The sequence below is a fragment of the Amaranthus tricolor genome, chromosome 3 (genome assembly GCF_026212465.1).
Source record: "Amaranthus tricolor cultivar Red isolate AtriRed21 chromosome 3, ASM2621246v1, whole genome shotgun sequence".
NCBI lineage: Eukaryota > Viridiplantae > Streptophyta > Magnoliopsida > Caryophyllales > Amaranthaceae > Amaranthus > Amaranthus tricolor.
The window spans coordinates 3177386-3198240 of record NC_080049.1 but is presented as its reverse complement, the minus strand read 5'-3'; the positions used below and the strand labels follow the sequence as shown (position 1 = coordinate 3198240).

Below are 20855 nucleotides of genomic sequence, written 5' to 3'. Positions count from 1 at the left end.
TTAAAACTTCATCCACCAACGATTGAAAGTACTCTTTATCATCGGCGTTTGCGTGCCGTACTTCTTCATTTGCCTCTTCTTCTGGATCTAAGTACTTTAACGTTTTCCAGAGCTGAAGTATATCGTCCAAGTACAAAGCACCATTAGACCTTATTGACAAGTAACAGTAACACGCGCATGGTAATCCGTGGGTTTTTTGAAGGACACAACCGCATCTTTCTATAAGACAACTGCCCAGGTTTAACATTCGTTTGTGCTCCATCATCAACTGTTCCAAGGCAAATATAGAAACATGACGATACAACGGTCTAAGAAAATTCAGTCGGGACGTCCTTGAAATGGAATTCTTAGATTCCTCAAGAGCTTGTCTTATTCTCGCTTGTTGATTCGTTGTTTGTGCGTGTGCCCTTTTAAAGAGCGTATCGAATGAGCTATTACCACTACCCAAGTAGTACTTGAAGGAAGAGTGTTGGCTTTCAACTCTACTGGTAGTACTGTTACCCAAGTGAAAACAATCATTCGTCCAGGCACGCACAAATTTCTGTTTGTGAGGAATCCATGTACCAGCCAAATATCGCACGACCTTCCGGTTCCTAGTCGACCAAGTGGACACAATCCCTTCCCATCTGTTTTCAAATTCGGCGATCGTCAGACTATTAACCAAGGGGTTCCATTTTGTTTGCCTGAATATCTGCCCCTGTTGATTTTTCTTGCCGCCACACAATTTATCGACCATGTTCTCCACGTCATTGCCTATATGCCACACGCATAATAAATGTCGTACATCTGCATCAAAAACATATTTAAAATTAATTCAAATATATATATATATATATATATATATATATATATATATATATATATATATATATATATATATATATATATATATATATATATAGGTCGATAATAATTAATAATAAAAACATGTTCACCTGGAAACACAACACTAATAGCTGCAGCCAAACCCTCATCCCGATCTGTTACGATTACGTCGGGCGCCTGGACTCTGCCGTAAATATCCCTCAATCGCTCCAACACTCAAGAATAAGACACAGCCGCCTCATCTCGCATCAAACAAAACGCGACCAAGAAGTTATGATTCGTTGGCATCATTCCAATGATTTCGCAAAGGGGCCACTTTTGCTTATTCGTTTTGTACGTTGTGTTTATCAACACAACATGGGGCCACAAACGTAGCATCTGGATAGATGTCGGATTCGCAATCAATAATCTAGTCAACTGACCTTCACTATCCAAGTCTGTCCAAACTACATAATTATGCTCCGTGGCCATATATAGACAGTGTTGAAGAGGAGTCCTGCCAGCCATTTCTTCTCTCCTTATTGATTGTCTTACATTGTAAATTTTGATTCATACTAGCATAAAAACGAGGAAAATGTCTTCTAATTGAAGACATTATAAACGCTGGTTGCATGCCAGTTGCACTCAGATCTCGTATGTGCTGCTTGATATCGACATTCATCCTATTTACTCTTATTTGACCATCTATGTACATGAAGAACGGGTGGTTATGTCTTCCTTTTTCACCAGGAAACACTCTAACCGTCCAAAGTCTTTCCTCTGGGTTACGACTAGTTCCTAAAATCATAAATTTACACCCACAACCTCTACTTTTGGAACCAGGTCGGGCTGCATTGTCTAAGTTATGTAAATCACCCCTTCTATTATCGTAGCGGTGACATCTTAAGTACAGACTCACTCTAGAACGTTCATCTTTTTTTTTATATGAAGCACGTGTAAATTGAAATCCAATTGTTACCGCTATCTCATTAGCCCAAGCATGTAACTCATCTACAGAATCAAATTCTCTATCGGTAACAAATCTATCAGAATAATCTACATTATCCCCAAAATTTTCAAAGTCCTGCAAATAATAATTATAATAACATTATCATAATATATCAAAATAATAACAACTTCAAAAATAATTATAAAAAATAAGAAGAATTAATTTTTCAATAAAATAATTAAAATAAAATAACATTATCATAGCACAATAATACATTAAAATAAAATAATATATTACAACATTTATGAAATAAAAATAACTTAAAAAATAATTTAATTAAACAAAAATAAAAATAACTTAAAAAATAATTAACTTAAAAAATAATTTAATTAAACAAAAATAAAAATAACTTAATAAATAATTTAATAAAAAAATAATTTAATTTATGAAATAAAAATAACTTAAACATTAATTTAATTAAAAAACTATTTAATTTATGAAATAAAACTAACTTAAAAATAAATTTTCTAATTTGAAGTTCACATTAAAATAACTTAAAAAATAATACAACATTTATGAAATAAAAATAACTTAACAAATAATTTACTTAAAAAAAATTAAAAATAACTTAAAAAATAATTTAATTAAACAAATATAAAAATAACTTAAAAAATAATTAACTTAAAAAATAATTTAATTAAACAAAAATAAAAATAACTTAAAAAATAATTAACTTAAAAAATAATTTAATTAAACAAAAATAAAAATAACTTAAAAAATAATTAACTTAAAAAATAATTTAATTAAACAAAAATAAAAATAACTAAAAAAATTATTTAATTAAAAAATAATTTAATTTATTAAATAAAATAAAAATAACTTAAAAATATATTTTTTAATTCGAAGTTCAAACAAAAAAAAAAAAAAATTCGAGTCGCACAAAAAGTGCGACTCCACCTAGGTCCAGTCGCACTTTTTGTGCGACTCACCCTAGGCACAGTCGCACTTTTTGTGCGATTTGTTATGTTAATTTTTTTATTTTTATATTTTTTTTAATTTTTAATATTCAACACTACTACACTAATTATTATAATAACATTATCATAATATAATAATTTCAAATACTTTAATTAACAACAACTTAAACAATAAATTTATTTATTTATTTTTTTTTTTTAAATAAATAAAAAGAAAAAAAATTAAAATCTCCAGTCGCACAAAAAGTGCGACTCATCCTAGGTCCAGTCGCACTTTTTGTGCGACTGGTTTGTGCGACTGCATCCCAATTTTTTTTTTTCCGGCAAAAATCGAACCGTTTAATTACTTACCGAATCGTTACCATGCTCGTCTTGGTAATGCCATTGATGTTCGATGTAGAGATCTAGCTTGTTTAAGTTAACGTAGTGTTTTTAATGAGTTTTTAGAGAGAAAGTACCGTGTTTGAATTCGAATATACTACAATAACGCATCTGAAAATTCAATATATATAAAGTTCGGATAATAATGTTATTAAGCGATAACAGTGTTATTAAGTGATAATAATAGTGTTGTTAAACATTTTTTGAGTGAAATGACATTTTTGTAATTTTTTAAATGTCAGGGGCAATATCGTAATTTCATTATAAAGGAGGTGGCGAAAAAATGAAAATGGTGGCGACAAATAATAATTCCCTAACTTTATTCTGTATTTTCTTGGCTTGCTTGTGTTCTAAGGCTAGATTCGCTGCTTCCTTTTTTAATTCAGTTTTTATTTATTTATTTTTATTTTCAGGTTTCTGCCTTTATATACTACTCCGGTAAACAGTATATAATATATTCTGCAGTTTCAGTTATGTCAAAGGACCAACTCAATCAAAAGTTTTAAGTTTATGGTTGAGAGAATCAATTTAATTAAAAGCTTAAAATTTATGGTTGAGACTCCAATATATATATACATATATATATATATATATATATATATATATATATATATATATATATATATATATATATATATATATATATATATATATATATATATATATATATATATATATATATATATATATATATATATAGAGTAAATTATAATAAACTACCTATTATATACCTCTATTTGCAAAAAACTACCTTATATAAAATTTTTGCAAAAAACTACCTTATATAATACTTTTCTTTGCAAAAGACTACCTTCTAACGGTTTGAAGCGTTTGACCGTCTTAATTAACGGTTGACTATCACGTGATAGTCACGTGAGCTTATAATTCTTTCCTTCTTCTTCATTTCAGAATCTTCATTGCAGTTGCTTCCCATTCTTCATTCGAAAAGATCAATGCTCTAACTTCTTGAATTCGCTCCTTTCTTCCTTGCGACATCTTCTTGCTGAAACATCTAACCTATAGAGGTATGTAGTACTACTCAATTAAGGTTTTGTTCTTCATTGTTGTATTTTATTTTGTCTTTAAAATTGAACTCGTTTTACAAATCTGCTTCCTTGGGCTGCGCTTTTCCCATTCAATTTCCTGTTTTTATCTTGTAATTTGTTAATTGATTGTTGTTGTGTGTGAATAATGTATTATGGTTCCTAAAATTAGATAAATCAATAAGATGAAGAAATTGAAAATCTGAAAAAAGCAAGTACTTCGAAAATGCAGCATTCTGAGTTGGCAACTGAATTGGGCAATGTTAGGATAGATGAGGTGGAGCTCGAAAGATCTGATGTGGCACATGAGGTTGTGGATGAGTTGGAAAGAGCAAATGTAGATGTTGATGTTGGGCAAATGGGACCACCAAACACATATACGGGTTATAAAGAATGTGTAAGTGCTAACCCTAGATCTAAAACAACTAACTCAGCTGCTATTTCTACCCTAAACCTTAAACTAAATGAGAGAGGCCACATAGAGCAAGAACTTTCTGATTTTGAGGATAGCAGTAATGATGATTACAGTTGTGGTGATGAGGATGAATATGATAATGATTCTGATTTGTTTGCAGAAAATGTAGTTTATGGTCTCGATGATGTGTTTATAGGTGATGATGAAATTAGATTGTTAGTAGATAAGGAGGTTGATGAGGAAAACAATAGAGACATATACTTTAATGATGATGAATTGGAGTCTGATGATGATGATTTGGGTGCATTAAATGTTGATGAGGAAGGTATAGCCAGCTATCCTACATTCAATCCTGAGGTTGATTTTAAGGGTAAGATCAATTTGACTTTAGGCCTTAAGTTTCCTTCTACATATGTCTTTAGAAAAGCATTGAGGTACCATGTTATTGAATGTGGTTACAATTATTATTACCTGCATAATGGTAGAAGTAGGATAAGTGTGTATTGCTACAATAGATGCGATTGCGTGAAATCGAAAGCTACAATTGTGAACTGTGTTTGTGGGAAGGATAAGAAGTGTTTTTTTAAGGTTCATGCTGTGAAGTTGAAAGATGAGGAGACACTTCAAATAAGGAGTTATTTTCCCGAGCACACTTATGGTCACCAACACCAAAATAACAAAGTCACTGCTTTATATTTAGCTGAGAAATACATACAGGATTGGAGGGAAAATCCAAATTGGGAATTAAAGGCATTTAAGAAACGGGTAAACAGGGAGTTAGGTTGTGAAGTGAAGTACTCTAAGTGTTACATGGCTAAAAGAATTGCTAAGAAAATGATAGTTGGTGATGCTAGTGAAGAGTATAGCAGGGTGTGGGATTATGCGGAAGCAATAAGGAGGTTTAACCCTGGAAGCACTGCAATCGTGAAATGCATCGGAATAGACACACCTCCACCCTTGTTCCAAAGGATGTATATATGTTTGTCAGCATGTAAGGAGGGTTTTGTTGCTGGCTGTAGGCCTATTATATGTGTTGATGGGGCACATTTGAAGGGACCTTTCCCTGGGGTGTTGCTGACTGCTGTAGGTAAGGATGGAAACAATAACATCTTCCCTGTTGCAAGGGCTGTGGTCGAAACAGAAAACGTAGAAACTTGGACTTGGTTTCTAAATCTTCTCGTAGAAGACCTAAAGTCGGTTAATCCATCAAGTAGTTGTGTAGAAGCAGGATGTGAAGATTTTACCTTCATGCGCGATAGGCAAAAGGTATGAACGTAATAACTTGTTAACACATATCTTGTTTCAAATTTAAATATTGTTATAACCCTAATACTAATTTGTGGACAATGTAGGGTTTGATTGAAGCTTTGAACTCAGTGATTCCTGAAGCTGAAATTAGGTTCTGCTGTAGGCATATTTGGGCTAATTTCAAGATCAAGCTTCCTGGAGAGTTGTAGGCATATTTGGGTGCTGCAAACACAGCAAACATACCAAAACCAACATACACAGCAAGCACAACACAACAAACACTTAACCACTGTATGTTGTTGTTCTAGGCAGAAGGCAAACACAGCAAACACAACATACACAGCAAGCACAACACAGCAAACACAACACACATTACATAAACACAAGTGTATTTACAGTACCTGCAAAGAAATTAAATGGAAAAAATAAAAGCTTAATTCATTCATTCATTCATCATGATCAAGCTACAATACCCAAATCACTATTACAATTATTCTTAAATAGGTCCTAAACTTCAATTACTAGCCTTGATTATTACAAGAAACACCAACAAAAAACAAAAGAAAAACCCTAATACAAAGCTTGTAATCTGATTTCCATGCTTCCTCTCATTCATCCATTTCTTCTTAATCCTTTTAATTTCTGAAATTGCTTGTTCCTTTTCATGTTCCAAGCAACAAACCCTTGATGTCAAAATCTTGATTTCGGTTGCCAATTGTCGCTTCTCGTCCACAAGCTTGTTAGTGACTTCTCTTTGCCAAACAGCCATTTCAGGTTCATCAACCCATTTAAACTTTTTGCATCCCCTCCAATTTGTATCAGGATCATAAAAAACGCAAGTCTTAAACCTTCTTCCTGGATTTTCCTTGGTCCATGAAACCCTCCTTGCAAAGGGAACTCCACACCCACATTTTTCAGGTACCGATTTTTCGGTAGAAGAAGAAGAAGAAGACATTACTAATTACCTGGAAAAAATTGGGTTGTTTGAATGATTTAGGGATTGGAAATCAAGGGATTGATAGGGAGAAGGGAGAAAGACAAATTACAGCAACATTTTAGGGTTCTTCGAATGAAAGAAGGAGGAGCAACTGCAATGAAGATTCTGAAATGAAGAACAAATAAAGCATTATAAGCTCACGTGACTATCACGTGATAGTCAACCGTTAATTTAGACGGTCAAATACAAAAAACCGTTAGAAGGTAGTCTTTTGCAAATAAATGTATTATATAAGATAGTTTTTTGCAAAAAAATTTAGATAGAGTAGTTTTTTGCAAATAGAGGTATATAATAGGTAGTTTATTATAATTTACTCATATATACGACTGATTTTAATGGGGCTTATACAACGTTAACATCAATTTTTTGGTTTACATCATCTAATTATTATGATTATATTTATGGATTTCGATTTTCATCAGAGTTAGACAAAGAATTTTTGGATTATGAGAGGGGAGTGCGTATTTCAGGAGTAAATGTTGAGGAAAATGAGACAATTTTACTTCCGACTTCGATAGAGTTGCTGCAAATCATGATAATTGAGATAAAGGGAAAAGGAGCATTAACAGATGTTTTACCCTCCCTAGTTGGGGCTTTAGACTTGCAGAGTATTTACATTGAAGAATGTAGAGGGTTGGAATACATATCAAAAGGGACACAACAATTAAACCTTGAAAGTTTATATCTGAAGGAGTTGCCTGACTTGATTAGGATAGTAGAATTCAAAAGTTGTTCCTTTTCCCTACTTAATGCAATAGAAATCTACGATTGTCCGAGGCTACAGGTGGTGTTTCCATTAATCAATTCCAAGCAGTTGAAACTCCCAAGCTTGAAATCATTACATGTAAGAGATTGTGAGGCGTTGGAGCAGATATTTGAAACAAACAACGACACTATTCCCAATCTTGTTCTTTCTCTTCCTAAATTACAGGTCCTATCATTGTGTAATCTTCCGAAATTGCACTGTATATACCAGGGGCTACTGGTATTTTGTGCTAATATTTCTGGTTTTGAAATTAATGAATGTCCGAAGCTCAAGGTGTTGAACGAATCAAAACATCGTCTAATGTTCTCTGCATCACCATCAATGCTAGCTTCCATTACCGAAGATGCAAGATTTTGGGAGATCGTCCGACAGCATGAAACCCTAAATGTTTCTCTCATTTCTGATCGAATCAATCAGATTATCAAACGCGATACCTTGCTTGGTGATGTAGATAATAAAGACGATGAAACAAAAAAGATTGTCTTTGATTTAACAAGTCAAATCCAATCACAGCTTCCACATTCACCTCTAATTTCGATTTCTGATGAAGCAGAGAAGAACAACAGACTAAAATGGGGTAAAACCTTATCCCTTATGACGATAAGAGAAAAAAACAACTACATGGGGTGGGAAGCGTCTTTATCTCTTCCATTACACAATGAGACAAACACAAGCAACAAAGGCAAATGGGGAACATCCTTATCCCTATCCCTTTGTTAATTTTTAAGTATGTAAATATTGCTTGCTCCATCTTATAATGCCTTTGCTAAACTTTTTTTTTCATATTTTATCTAGATTTTAATAGTTGATACAGTTATTAACTGTAGCAACTATTGTTTATTAACTGATTTTATTTATTTATATTTATTCATGTATAATATAAAATATAGTCAAGTGAGATTTGTTTGATTTGTCTTAATACATATTTTCATAATATTAACTTTTAAGAATTTTTTATCATATAAAACTAAAGATGTTAAAGATTAATATCAGGTATTCGATATATTGAAAGAGTAGAAGCTATTAAAAACAAGAGAAAGTATGTTTCACAATAGCTGCTACGGAATAAAAGAAAAGTAATATGGATCAGAGAAGTAGGGAGAAGAAAAAAAAGAAAAAATGTTTATCTCATTAAAGGCAAGTAGCCAAGTACAAGTTTTAAACCATTTTTAGCTAACTAATTGGTGACACAATTTCACTTACTAATCTATCCTAATTAGTAATTAGTCTTCACTAGGGATGGGCATCATCGGTATGATATGGGTCGGGTTTAAGTATAAAATAATATATTAAGTAATTTTTCGTCCATTTATACAAAATTATTTGGATTTTGATAAGTGTAATTTTTTGCACTAATTTATATCATTTTATGCTCATTAATATTGGATATTGTTAGTAATTTTGTGATTTTTTGAATATATTTATACTATTTATCCATTTTGGTTATTCATATTGATTTTGAGTGGGTTATATTATTTAAGCATAAAAACTTATGATTTTAAAGATGACGGAGTAACCTAAGGGAATTTTAGCTCGGTTGAAGATGTTTTATAAAGAAGACGAGCAAAAGAGTTGAAAATTTTTTATAATGCAAAATTTTGAGGTAAAATTTGATACATGTTCCCTCTTTTGATCGTAGCTTTTGATAGAAAGAACATAATAATGCAAGGTTTGTGGAGTTAGAAACTAAATTTTGAGAGCTTTCCAATGGAACAGTTTATGCCCGATTTCGACAATTGAGCTAGAAATGGCAACCTTTCAAATTTGCTGCGATTTCCAATGCGATAAAAGTCAACTCGGTTTCATCTTTTGGGACAAAAAACGTCGTGTCGATGTTGCTTTTTGAAAAATTGGCTTTTGCTCGGTGACTAAAGTCGACTCAGCTTCAAATGGAAAGAGGAGAAAGCCGAGTCCACCTTACATAGGAAAACGTACTAGTACTTGCTCCAATTAAAAGAATATATGATGCTCTACATATATTAGCATTGAGATTGATTAAATTACCTTATAAATATTCTTTAAAAAGTACAAATAAAAAATTAAATTAAACCCAATTTGAAATTTCATATATTAGGAAAAAGTTGCATTACAAATTTATAAGATCATACCAAGAGCAAAGTAATTTTCATTTATCAGGTCGTGCTTAATGGGCCCGGCCCGTTCAAGCAAGTCTGTATATGGCCTGTCACGCACATAGGGCTACTCACAAGTCACAACCTTATCAACCCTACTAATAATATTTAGATGGTGGAAATTATACATTATGACACACTATTATTCCACTCAAATTCTTATATGAGACGGTATTTCCGTAAGACGTGCTTTATACATAGGTTTAATAGCCCAATAACACCTATTAATATCAGATGAACTTTTTGTTTTGATGTCGTCTCACCGAGAGGTCTCGCACAAGAGTATCTCATCATTTTATGGTTCTCAAAGACAAAAATGACGACGAGATATAAAATTAAGGGGACTTATAAGGTGAGATTTGGTTTTGGGATTATTTAGGCCATGATCAGAGCCATGTTATCCAAAAACTTCATGTTAAATTGTGCCACACACAAAACATAAGAATAGTAGTCGAATCGGCTCAGTATAGATTTTTTTAGCTCATAGTATTATGTTTTCAACCCTACGTAAAAATATTGTTTACTAGTCTGCTCAACATCAACAAAGAAAACACACTGAAACAGACACACTACAGCTGCAAGTATTCATTTGCTAGTCGATTAGTCTGCTTTATTCTGTAGCAGCTTCATACTACCTTCTATCATTTCTAAATTTAGAAACCATCTGATTACACAGAGTTTTGGATGGAATAAGTTTCTAAAAATAGAGTATTTAGGCTTAAGCAACTACAAGTGTTGTTGCAGTTCATTCAAAGTGTTCCACCATACATGTATATCATGTTCCCTTCTCAACATATCTGCTATACGAATAATTACGCCAGGTACATTCCCACATTGTTGTAAGATACGATGTGCTACGCCTTCCATTTCTTCCGAGTCATATTCACTCACCTGCACCTCTTTTCGAAACAGCTCATGTGCTTCATCTTCTGACAACGGCTGCAGCTCGATTGTTTCTTGTGACTGCATTCTTCGCAAAACATTTGGTGAACGTGTAGTGAAAATCAATTTTCCCCCATTTGAATGCACAGGGATACCTACTTCAATTAATCTGAAATCTCTTATTAAACCATCTAGTATAAGAACAAATTTCCCTTTACTTCTCAAAGCTCTGTATAAAAAATCAGGCCGCCTACCTTCATCCTCTTCAGCTAATTCTAACCCAAGTGTTAGAGCAATCATGCTCGACAACTCATGGTTCGTGATATTCTCCCTAATTTGTACATAATAAACATTCGTGTTTACTAATATTCGGTTGTAGATATGCTTAACGATTTCTGTTTTGCCGGTACCTTGTGCTCCATGAACACCAATACATGATATCCGATCTGATTTTATAAACTCCAACACTTTCTTGATATTACCGAATGCTTCGCTACCTATTAGGTTGGAAGTCAGATAAGGAAGCTCCAGTCTTACATTAGATATCAAGGGAGCAGTCTGTAAAGACGTTCCAGTATCCAAGAGTTGTTCTACTTGCTGAAGTTTCTTGTCGACATGAACGATCCCTAACCAAGCGCGATAAAAGAAATCTACGAAAATGTTCATATCTCTTCCTGCCTGCTCCAGAATATCCTTAACTTGGTTATCCACAGTCTGCACGTTTTCCAACCAATTTCGTACTTCTGCCTTCACTTGGCGAAGGGTCTGATGCTCTGCAGCAGATGCCTCTGATCTGATGTCATGGGCTTTTCGGGTTAATCTTGTTGTTTTCATATGGAGGGTGTTTGTGTCGTTCTTCAAGTTGTTATAGTAGTTTAACCAATTAGGTAATTTGATCATGAAATTGATTGTATCGTTTATAGATTCCCTCATACTCCACATCGTCCCCAATAAACTAACGAAGTTGAAGGCAAGTGAAATTCCGAGCACAATGAGGGACAAAAATAGCACAGCTGAAGTATTTACATCAGGAAACACATAGTAAACATGATACCCTTGCAAATGAAAGCAGTGTATTTTAGTAGCATAATCAAAAACCCAGATGCGACTCGTACCCGTCTCTACTCACTTATAGGGTTTGAATCTTGTTCAAAAACCTGTTTTTTTTTTTTTTTTTTCTAAAAACATATTCAACTAATAAGGATTTTTTGATACAAATGAATATAGCCAGAGAAAGCATTAATTAATAAGATTAAAAAAAAACGTACCATATTCAAACATCATGTAGCTGTTTTGGTTTGCTGAAAAATATAGGCAGAGAAAGCTCTTGCAAATGAATATGAGAAGCCCAAGATATGAAATGAAAAAGTAAAGTTAAAGTTACTTCATAAATACCTCCTACATAGAGCTGTTCAAAACAAACCCGATCCGAAAATCCGACCCGAAAAAATGTAAGTTTTTTAGGTTTACCGAACCGATACTTCACTCAAACCGTTTGATAACCGAAAAGGGCAAAATCGAACTCGAACTGCAACCGAATTTTATAACCGACATATAAACCTTAACCAATGTTACCCGAACAGAACAGTGATCGACCCGAGTCAAATCCGACCCGAATTATGCACGTAACCGAATTTAACCTGACTAAAACCGATTAAGATCGAACTGTTTTTAACCCGAACTGATACAAACCCGATCGATTATTAATCGAACTGTTTTTAACCCGAACTGATTGTAAATCGAACTGTTATAAATCCGAATCAAATTTTCACCTAGTTTTAGCAAATTAAGTCCAATTTCAGTTTCCTAATAATATGGAAAAAGGAAGAACACAAGTTCTATACAAAAGAGATTGCATACAGAATATATATATATATATATATATATATATATATATATATATATATATATATATATATATATATATATATATATATATATATATATATATATATAACTAATTGAAATAAATTGATCTGCCTATTAGGGCTGGCAAAAGCTGACCCGACCTGCTAACCTGATCTGAAACCGACTCGAAATTAGCGAGTTTGGGTTTAGATTTTTGAACCAATTAATTAAATGGGTCAATCCAACCAGATCTGTTTATTAAATGGGTTAGGTTCAGGTTGAATATTTAAACCCGAAAAAAACCTGTTTAACCCATTTATTAAATTTAAGACGGATCAACATTTGCCAAATACTTCGTAAAACTAAGATAATACCAATTACCATGTATTGAGGGATTTGTCAGCTGAAGATGATTTTCAATAAAAAAGGAAGTTGTCCCACATCGGCTAAGGGATTCGTCAGCTGAAGATGACTTTTAATAACAAAGGAAGTTGTCCCACATCGGCTATGAAAGATACTAATAAAAGAAAAATTCTTTAAATCACTTCCACAGATCTCATACCAACTTACGCAGCCACGCCGTGAGCACAAAGCGAACTATTCTTTCGCCTTTTACTAAAGAATACCGTGTGCTCGCTGCATTAAGTGGCATACGTTTATTTTTGGAGGAAGCCTTTAATTAAGGTTAAATGGGTCAAATGACCTGAAATATATGAATTTAATGACCTAAAAAAAAAGTAGGTTAAAAGGGCCATTAGCAGGTTGATCCGATATGCTACAGATCAGGTCGGTGTTTCAATTTTTGACCCATTAATTAAATGAGTCAGGTTCATATTAAGGGTTTATTGACCATTATATATGATCCGAACCTGAAAATGACCTAACCCGACCTGTTTGACACCCCTATCTGCTATATCTGATAAAACAATCGGTAATTATTTTTTGTAAGTAAATGAGCATACATCAATTAAAAACCTGACTATTAACTTATTTCGATATTGACCCGATCAATAGTTATCCGTAACCGATAACTACTCGAAAAATAAAGCTCGAATCCGATCTGTACCCGAAAAAACCGAACCAATTAGTAATCGATGACAACCCGAGACCGATTGACACTCGACACAAACTTCAACCGAAACCGAACTGATGCTAACCCGATAGCTTGAATAACCGATCTCTAACCGAACCGTGACTAACCGACTCGACCCGAGTGTAACCCGTTGTAACACACAGCCTAAAAATAACCGATCCGAAATGCAACCGAACCGAATAACACCCGTCCGAAACCGACCCGATCAACCGAATGAACACCTCTACTCCTACATTTCAATTTTGGTACTATTTATTGTTCAAGTTTATATTGCAACTAATATGTAAGTTAAAATATAATCAAGATATAAAATGAAAAAGTAAAGTTAAACGTACCATAGTTAAATGAACAAAATAACACATTAAATTGCGTAAAAAATCAAATATAGTAAGTATAATGAAACGGAAGAAGTATGTTAGAGTACGTATACTCCCTCTGTTATTTAATATTGTTCGCATATGCCATTTTAGTCATTCAACTTGTTGTTTTCATAGACAATATTTCTATTTATGTGATAGTCTCTAGACAAAATTATTTTATTTATTTTTATTTAATATTTTGATAGTATATACTTATGGTCATTACATATTTTGGTCTTTATATTTTTATCTCACTAATTATTTTTATATATTTTAAATATTTATGATATTTATTTTTCTTCCACCAAATTTGTTATTCAATAAATTAATATATCCGCCATCTAAAAAATTATATTTTTAAATTTTTGTGAATGATTTTTTGTGAAAACAACTTTATGAAAAGAAGATAATACTCCCTCTTATTCACCTAATATGTCTTATTTGACTTTTTACCATTTTTATAAGTAGTGAAACAGGACCACATATGAAAGAAAAAATGTAGTGTTTTTAAATTTTGATAGGGGTAAAGTGGGATTAATAATTGTAAAAGTGTGAAAATATTAAGTTCAGTAAGAGTAAAGTTGATAAAAATAATATATCAAAAATAAAAATGAGATATTTAAAGTGACTTGATCCAACATGAAAATAAGAGTTTAACATGGAGGGAATATAATTTAGAGTGGGGTCTTCAAGTTGACTACTAAGATGAATAGCAGGAAACGAAGTCAACACGCTAATTTCCAGTGAGCATATGAGCAGTTGCGATGAAACTCACTTTTGCATACTTTTCAACCATGCCAATGAGTAAATGATAAAAAAAATGCATGTTTGAGAAATCACAAAAACAATACTACCAAAGCCTTAATTCTTAAAAACTATGTTTAACTACATAAATTAATATATTTTGTTTTAATATGAAGGAATTTTGCATGTGACATTTCAGGCAATTACTAAATAAACTTAGAAAAAACATTACACATAAAATAATTCTAGTACTTTTTATTATTTAATAATTTAATTACAACTTTTTTAAATAATAGCCCAAATTTAAATTTCTCATTCAAAAAAGGAGTATTGATAATTCTTAGCTTTATATATTTATCATATTTCTTTATTGCAATCGGGCATTAATTGACAAATTAAATGATTAAACAATATTAATTGCCAAATTTTTGACTTTTTGAACTCTTTTGTTTTCCAAATCCTAAAAGATTACGCATACGTATATTGTATTGGACTAAGATTAACTATTAGATTGGGCTATATAATTACGGCCTTTTTATTCATAACCTTATATTTTCTAAATATGGATGGTTAGGAAATTCAGTTGGTATTGGACGAGACGGCCTCATAATGAGACGGTTAATTTGGGTTGGTTCAATTCACGTATGTGACAATCTAGATATTTTTTTTTTATATTCTGGGCATTTTTCAATTTTGATCTTAAAAGGTATCAATTTTGACCTTTAAGATATCAATTTTCAATATTAATACCTTTCAGGTCAAAATTGATAAATGCCAAAAAAATTAAAATATTGTTACACGCACGTAAAAAGGCCCGGCCCACACTTCATCTTAACTTGCTATGATCTCGTCTAAGTTTTGGGTAGGAAATTTATGTAATGTGTTGCAAACCCTAACATATTACTAATGTTTAAATCAAATTTATGGGTAAATTGTTTTATAGTCTTAGTCCACTCTAAAATTATGTGCAATGATATTTATATTTCTTTATATTCTAATAATACTTAATTCTATTTTTGAAATAAAAAGTTACATACTATTTAAGTGGGAACTATGTGGATGAAGACTTTTTAGCAACTGAATAAAGTTAGTCAACTTTGATAAGTCTTTTAAGTATTCTAACTTGTAAGTCATGTTGTGGTGTTATCTCCTATTATTTTTGTTTTTAAATATTTAAGTGATAGAGATATTTACATAAGAAAATGTAACTATTATTTGCAACTATAATAGACGGAGAAAACAGTTAATGAAGCAACTTAATAATTCCATTACAAGTTGGTTTGACATGTTTATTTAATTTAATTAGTTTATATTCAAATATCATTCCGCTGATTTTGAGTAATGTTTAAATCAAAGTTACAAGTAAGTTTTCTATAGACGGCCTAAAATAGTCTAAAAAAGCGTGCAATAATATGTATATGTATATATATATATATATATATATATATATATATATATATATATATATATATATATATATATATATATATATATATATATATATATATATATATATATATATAGGAGGGATCCAATGAAAATGGGTTGAAAATGAGAAGGGTAAGAAGGACTCTACACCCTTAATTTTACTAAAATAAAAAAAATATATGGTCATGATTGAGCCAAAAACACCTAATTGTAAAATTAACTATATTACATAGAAAAGTAACTATAAAATAATTTTTGTAAATGTTGTTAATTTATAATATAGTATCTTTTTTTATATATAGTAACAAAACAAAATCAAACAAAAATTCTTCTCCTCCTTCTCATTTTAAAATCTTTCTTATTTGATCCTATATATATACGTACTTCTTCTATTCTGAAATACTCGCTACATTTTTATTATTGACACTATTTATTGTTCAATCTTATTTTATATATTGCGACCAATATATAAGAAAAAAATATAGTCAAGTAAAATCTTATTTAAATCGTTTAATCGCATACTCTCACAATATTAACTTTTTATAATTTTTATATTTAAAAGTTGATGACGACAATGACTTCACCATCAAACGTCAAATAAGTTTAGCACTCAAAAATCAACTTGCATGGAAAGACAAAGAAGTTTCGGTACATCATGATTCATTAAATCATTATGAATACAACTTTTTCTACCGATGACCATATAACGACTCCCTCATTTGCTATAATTTTAACGTATTTTTATTTTTTGTTGATTTTCTCGTTTTATATTTTCTTAAAAGGATATATTATTTTTTTGGAAATAACATACTATTTTTTTAATCACATTATATATTTTAATTCTTTTTAAAACTTATTTATACAATGTAATTTTTCTTTATTTAATTTTTACTAAATATTCACCTTTTCTTAGAAATGCCTAACTATTTTACCGTTTTATTGTATTGAAGACATTTAAAATCTTTACTAGTCTACATTCAAATAAAAAAATTTTTGGTAGGAAGTATTGTTTCAAATAAAAAAAGTAAAAATAGTCTTTAAAAGGAGAAACATTTGCCTAGCTCGCTCAAGGATTACAATATAAAGTTTAAGTTGGATGTTTATGTTGCGTCGAAGTTTAGGAAACAACTAATGTAAGTTATTGATAAATGAAAATAATAATTAAATAAACAAGATAAGATTTAAGGTGTTCCACCAACTTTGGGCTTCATCACCAACTTTAAGAGGGAGCAATTAAATTAGAATTTTAAATTATATATTGAAAAAAAGATATTCTTGTGAAATGTTATTAAATTTTTCTTGATGTAAAGTTTTTTAATATATAATTTTTATAATTTTTCATGATGTGTAATCAGAGATATTAAGACTTAAAATTAGCTAAAAATATGTATAAAATATAGAGTGGACAAATATAAAAGAACGAAAGAGAAATTAAAAATGAGATGTTTAAGGTGACTTAATCCAATAAGAAAATAAGACACTTAAAATGAATAACAGAATAAGTGGAAATATAATATAGTGTGGGGTCTTCAAGTTGATTACTAAGACCTGCTGGAAAATACATGTTCTACTCTAATGACGCCAATTTCGAGTGAGCATATGAGCAGTTCGACGATACTCACTTTTGCATACTTTTCAGCCATGCCCATGAGTAAATTTTAACCCAATTAGATACAAAAAAAAAAAAAAGAGAAATCACGAAAACAATAATAAATTATTAAATATTGTATTTGAGTACATAAATTAATATATTTAACTTTAGTGTCAAAGATTTATGCATGTGATGTGACCTTTCAGGCAATCACTAAATATATTTAGGAAAGCATCACACATAAAATAATGTTGGTACTTTTTATTATTTAATAATTTAATTACATTTTTTTAAAAAAAATAGCCCAAATTTATTTCTCATTCAAACAAGGAGTATTTGATAATTCTTGGCTTTATATATTTATCATATTTCTTTATGGCAATCGGGCATTAATTGACAATTAACTGATTTAAACAATAATAATTGCCAAATTTTTGACTTTTTGAACTCTTTTAGCATACCCAATTCCTTTTGGATCTGTCATCTGTTTTCCAAATCCTAAAACATTACGCATAAGTATATTTTATTGGACTAAGATTAACTATTAGATTGGGCTATATAATTACGGCCTTTTTATTCGTAATCTTATATTTTCTAAATATGGATGGTTAGGAAATTCAGTTGGTCTTGGACGAGACGGCCTCTAAATGAGACCGTCAATTTGGGCTGGTTCAATTCGCGCATGTAACAATCTGGACATTTTTTTTTTCATATTCTGGACATTTATCATTTTTGATCTTAAAAGATATTAATTTTAACCTGAAAGATATCAATTTTATCAATTTTGACTTTAAAGGTATCAATTTTCATTATTAATACCTTTCAAGTCAAAATTGATAAATGTCCAAAAATTAAAATATTGTTACACGCACGTGAAATGGCCCGGCCTACACTTCATCTAAACTTGGGATGATCTCGTCTAAGTTTTTGTGTAGGAAATTTAGGCAATGTGTTGCAAACCCTAACATATTACTAATATTTAAACAAATTTATGGGTAAATTGTTTTATAGTCTTAGTCCAATCTAAAATTATGTGCAATGATATTTATATTTCTTTATATTCTAATAAATTACTTAATTCTATTTTTGAAATAAAAAGTTACATACTATTTAAGTGGGAACTATGTGGATAAAGACTTTTTAGCAAGTGAATAAAGTTAGTCAACTTTGAAAAGTCTTTTAAGTATTCTAACTTGAAAGTCATGTTGTGGTGTTTTCTCTTATTATTTTTGTTTTAAAAATATTTAAGTGATAGAGATATTTACATAAGAAAATGTAACTATTATTTGCAAGTATAATAGACGGAGAAAACAGTGAATGAATCAACATAATAATTCCATTATAAGTTGGTTTGACATGTTTATTTATTTTAATTAGTTTATATTTAAATATCATTCCGCTGATTTTGAGTAATGTTTAAATCAAAGTTACAGGTAAGTTTTCTATAGACGGCCTAAAATAGTCTAAAAAAGCGTGCAATATATATATATATATATATATATATATATATATATATATATATATATATATATATATATATATATATATATATATATATAGGAGGGATCCAATGAAAATGGGTTGAAAATGAGAAGGGTAAGAAGGATCCTACACCTTTAATTTCACTAAAATAAAAAAATATATGGTCATGAATCATGATTGAGCCAAAAACACCTAATTGTAAAAGTAACTATGTTACATAGAAAAGTAACTATAAAATAATTTTTTAAAATGTTCTTAATTTATAATATAGTATCCTTTTTTGTATATATAGTAACAAAACAAAATCAAACAAAAATTCTTCTCATCCTTCTCATTTTAAAATCTTTCTTATTTGATCATATATATATATATATATATATATATATATATATATATATATATATATATATATATATATATATATATATATATATATATATATATATATATATATATACACGTACTTTCTCTGTTCTGAAATACTCGCTACATTTTTATTATTGACACTATTTATTGTTCAATCTTATTTTATATATTGCGACCAATATGTAAGAAAAAATATAGTCAAGTGAGATCTTATTTAAATCGTCTAATCGCATACTCTCACAATATTAACTTTTTATAATTTTTGTATTTAAAAGTTGATGACGACAATGACTTCACCATCAAACGTCAAATAAGTTTAGCACTCAAAAATCAACTTGCATGGAAAGACGAAAGAAGTTTCACCGATGACCATATAACGACTCCCTCATTTGCTATAATTTTAACGTATTTTTATTTTGTGTTGATTTTCTCATTTTATATTTTGTTAAAAGGATATATTATTTTTTTGGAAATAACATACTATTTTTTTAATCACATTTATATATTTTAATTCTTTTTAAAATTTATTTATACAATGTAATTTTTCTTTACTTAATTTTTACTAAATTTTCACCTTTTCTTAAAAATGCCTAACTATTTTACCGTTTTATTGTATTGAAGACATTTAAAATATTTACTAGTCTACATTCAAATAAAAAAATTTTTTGGTAGGAACTATTGTTTCAAATAAAAAAAATAAAAATAGTCTTTAAAAGAAGAAACGTTTGCCTCAGATCACTCAAGGATCACAATATAAAGTTTAAGTTGGATGTTTATGTTGCCTCTAAGTTTAGAAAACAACTAATGCAAGTTAATGATAAATGAAAATAATAAATAAATACATAAGACAAGATTTAATGTGGTTCTCTTTAAAATTATGTTTTATTCTCTTTGATGAAAATGTAATTGACTTCTTCAAGGATTTTTTATGGAAAGATCACAGAAAATATTGGGAAATAATATCATCATCGATTAAACTTTTTGACCGATGACCATAAGTGCTCCCTTATACGTTATTTAGTTATATTTTATTTAAAGTTATTTTTTTATTTTGTATATTATTTTTATTTTTAGAAATACACTCACCACTTCATTTTAATATTATTCATGTATTTTAATTTATCTAATTTTTATTGATATAATTTAATCTCTATATTTATTTATTTTTCAAATATTCATTTTTTGCTTAATAATATCTCACTTTCTTAATGATGTTAAATTAAAAGGACAAAAAAGTAATTAACTATTTTACAATTTTATTATTTGGATGACATTATACGGTTTATTTCAAATATGAAAGAAATAAAATAAGTAGAATAATTTCAAATAGAATAATAACAAAAGAAAAAT

The 20855-nt window shown here is 30.0% G+C and overlaps 1 protein-coding gene and 1 non-coding gene across 3 annotated transcripts; one reads left to right on the top strand and one right to left on the bottom strand.

Annotated features, from left to right (window-relative positions):
* Window positions 1-10157: 10157 nt before the first annotated feature.
* Window positions 10158-11943, bottom strand: LOC130809154 (probable disease resistance protein At1g15890). 2 transcript variants are annotated; one of them, XM_057674803.1, is made up of 2 exons: window positions 11863-11943; window positions 10158-11607 (listed from the first exon to the last, which is right to left on the bottom strand). In XM_057674803.1, exons 1-2 carry the CDS (start codon window positions 11876-11878, stop codon window positions 10439-10441), a joined length of 1185 nt encoding a protein of 394 aa, XP_057530786.1. In that variant the 5' UTR covers window positions 11879-11943; the 3' UTR covers window positions 10158-10438. The 2 variants fall into 2 exon arrangements, with proteins under 2 accessions (XP_057530786.1, XP_057530787.1); XM_057674804.1 differs by having other exon boundaries at window positions 10158-11549; window positions 11863-11942.
* Window positions 11944-13014: 1071 nt separating this feature from the next.
* Window positions 13015-13130, top strand: LOC130809529 (U5 spliceosomal RNA). The gene has a single exon (XR_009040833.1). It is a non-coding gene; the product is annotated as a U5 spliceosomal RNA (small nuclear RNA).
* Window positions 13131-20855: the final 7725 nt, after the last annotated feature.